Below are 1,699 nucleotides of genomic sequence, written 5' to 3' on the forward strand. Positions count from 1 at the left end.
TTTCTTCCTAGGGCAAATTACTGACACAAACGCTGCAGAGCGGAAGCCCGTCGATCCTCCACCGATTGTCCAACTTCGCGTGAGAGAGGAGGGCACTTACCTTGCACAGTATGTGGTCCCAACCTTGCCGCGTTTATTAGCAGGGCCTTGTTCATACTGACTAGGAGGGCTAGGCACTACCTGCAAAGTCCTTATTATTTTATGTGCTGTAGCTTGTGGGATGCAACGGAAGATCAAGCGGTCCCAGTTCCGCCGTCGACTGCACTAGCAGGAACCTTGGTCTCTTCTCTTCATCGCTTAAAGGACGTGGACAATAACGGTAAGAGCTCGCGTGATCTGTTTTCATCAGTGGGTCTAGAAAGCTGACCTGGTTTGCTACTTTAGATGGGGGGTTTTTCGTGTTTGGGGACTTGTCTGTCAAGCTCGAGGGAGATTTCCGTCTCAAATTTACTTTGTTCGAAATGCGGAAGTGAGTGAAGTCTTAGTGGAAGCAGAATTAAGGCAAGACAAGCGCTGACATGGATTTGCACCAGGGAAAATGTGGCCTGCTTGAAGTACATCGTTTCAGATCGTTTTACTGGTAAAATGATGATGACCCTGGGAATGAAGCAGTCCCAAGATACTGACGATTGACAGTATCACCACCCAAGAGCTTCCCGGGTATGGGAGAGTCGACATTCTTGTCTAGGTCTTTCGCAGACCAGGGTGTGAAGTTAAGAATACGCAAAGAACCCCGAGCGCTCATGTAAGTGAAAGCTGGGAAGGACAATCAATGTATAAGAAAAACCAGCGCTGATTGCGTGACCAGGAAACGGCCAGTTCCACGACCTGAGGAGTATCCCCAGCCTCTCCCTCCTCGCTCACCTGATCGCTCGTCTATTTCAATGCCAGGGAATGCATTTGCCGGCTATCCAAGTCGAGATTACTCGTACATGCAGCCGGCACCGGCCAAGCGTCAGCGTACTTCTTCGATTGACTATGGCACGTATCCGCAGACTGCAACCATGTACCCGAATCAGCCGGGAGCATATCAAACGCCGATCCTACAGAGCTACAACCCAGGAGTAACAGATTTTCGTCAAGGGGGGCCTGCTGCTATAACTCCGTCACCATACGGCTCTCCAGAGGAATCTATGCTGGGAGTGAGACCTGGTTCCAGATATGTGCAACCTTCTTACCCTGCTTTTACCGACGCATATGGTCTCCCATCTGCACAAGTTCCCACGTTGCCGGACCGGTCTAGTCATCAAGCTACTATGCAATCTTTGGGAATGCAGCCAGGCACACCGGTATGGACCTTCTACAAATGTCTAGTGAGCTCTTGGAGGTCGAAGACAGCTAACTCTTGATCAGACCGCAGATCCCACGGCAGCAATACTGCCTCAGAGTTATGCTCGACCACAGTATCAACCAAACACCTTACCTCCATTGAGCCGCCTTCCTCAAACCACGAACGGTGGGGCTGCACGAGGGTACTTTGAGCAACCGCCCCATGGAACCACCCCTATTCTTCCCTCACAACAGCCCATTGCTACAAATGAAGAACGGTATAGTGCTGTGCCAGGTGCAACAGGCTTTGAACCTCCTGGTTCATCCAATGGAACGCCCCGATGAGAATGCGGCCAATAATGGCATAGGGAACGTTCTTTTGCTATGCTTTTTCTTTCTTTTTTTTTTTTTTTTTTTTTTTTTTTTTTTT

The 1,699-nt window shown here is 49.7% G+C and overlaps 1 protein-coding gene across 1 annotated transcript in view; it reads left to right on the forward strand.

The window, feature by feature from the left end:
- Window positions 1-1,614, forward strand: part of vosA — a gene marked incomplete at both ends in the record, with an annotated part of 1,944 nt that extends 330 nt beyond the window's left edge. Inside the window, 8 exons of the mRNA XM_040783558.1 lie at window positions 39-108; window positions 174-319; window positions 385-469; window positions 534-580; window positions 637-745; window positions 809-1,077; window positions 1,144-1,289; window positions 1,354-1,614. Of these exons, the coding sequence (XP_040643504.1) occupies window positions 39-108; window positions 174-319; window positions 385-469; window positions 534-580; window positions 637-745; window positions 809-1,077; window positions 1,144-1,289; window positions 1,354-1,614 (1,133 nt within the window). The remainder of the gene's footprint in view (window positions 1-38; window positions 109-173; window positions 320-384; window positions 470-533; window positions 581-636; window positions 746-808; window positions 1,078-1,143; window positions 1,290-1,353) is intronic.
- Between the last annotated feature and the right edge of the window lie 85 nt (window positions 1,615-1,699).

This window comes from Aspergillus ruber, assembly GCF_000600275.1.
Source record: "Aspergillus ruber CBS 135680 unplaced genomic scaffold scaffold00001, whole genome shotgun sequence".
Lineage (NCBI taxonomy): Eukaryota > Fungi > Ascomycota > Eurotiomycetes > Eurotiales > Aspergillaceae > Aspergillus > Aspergillus ruber.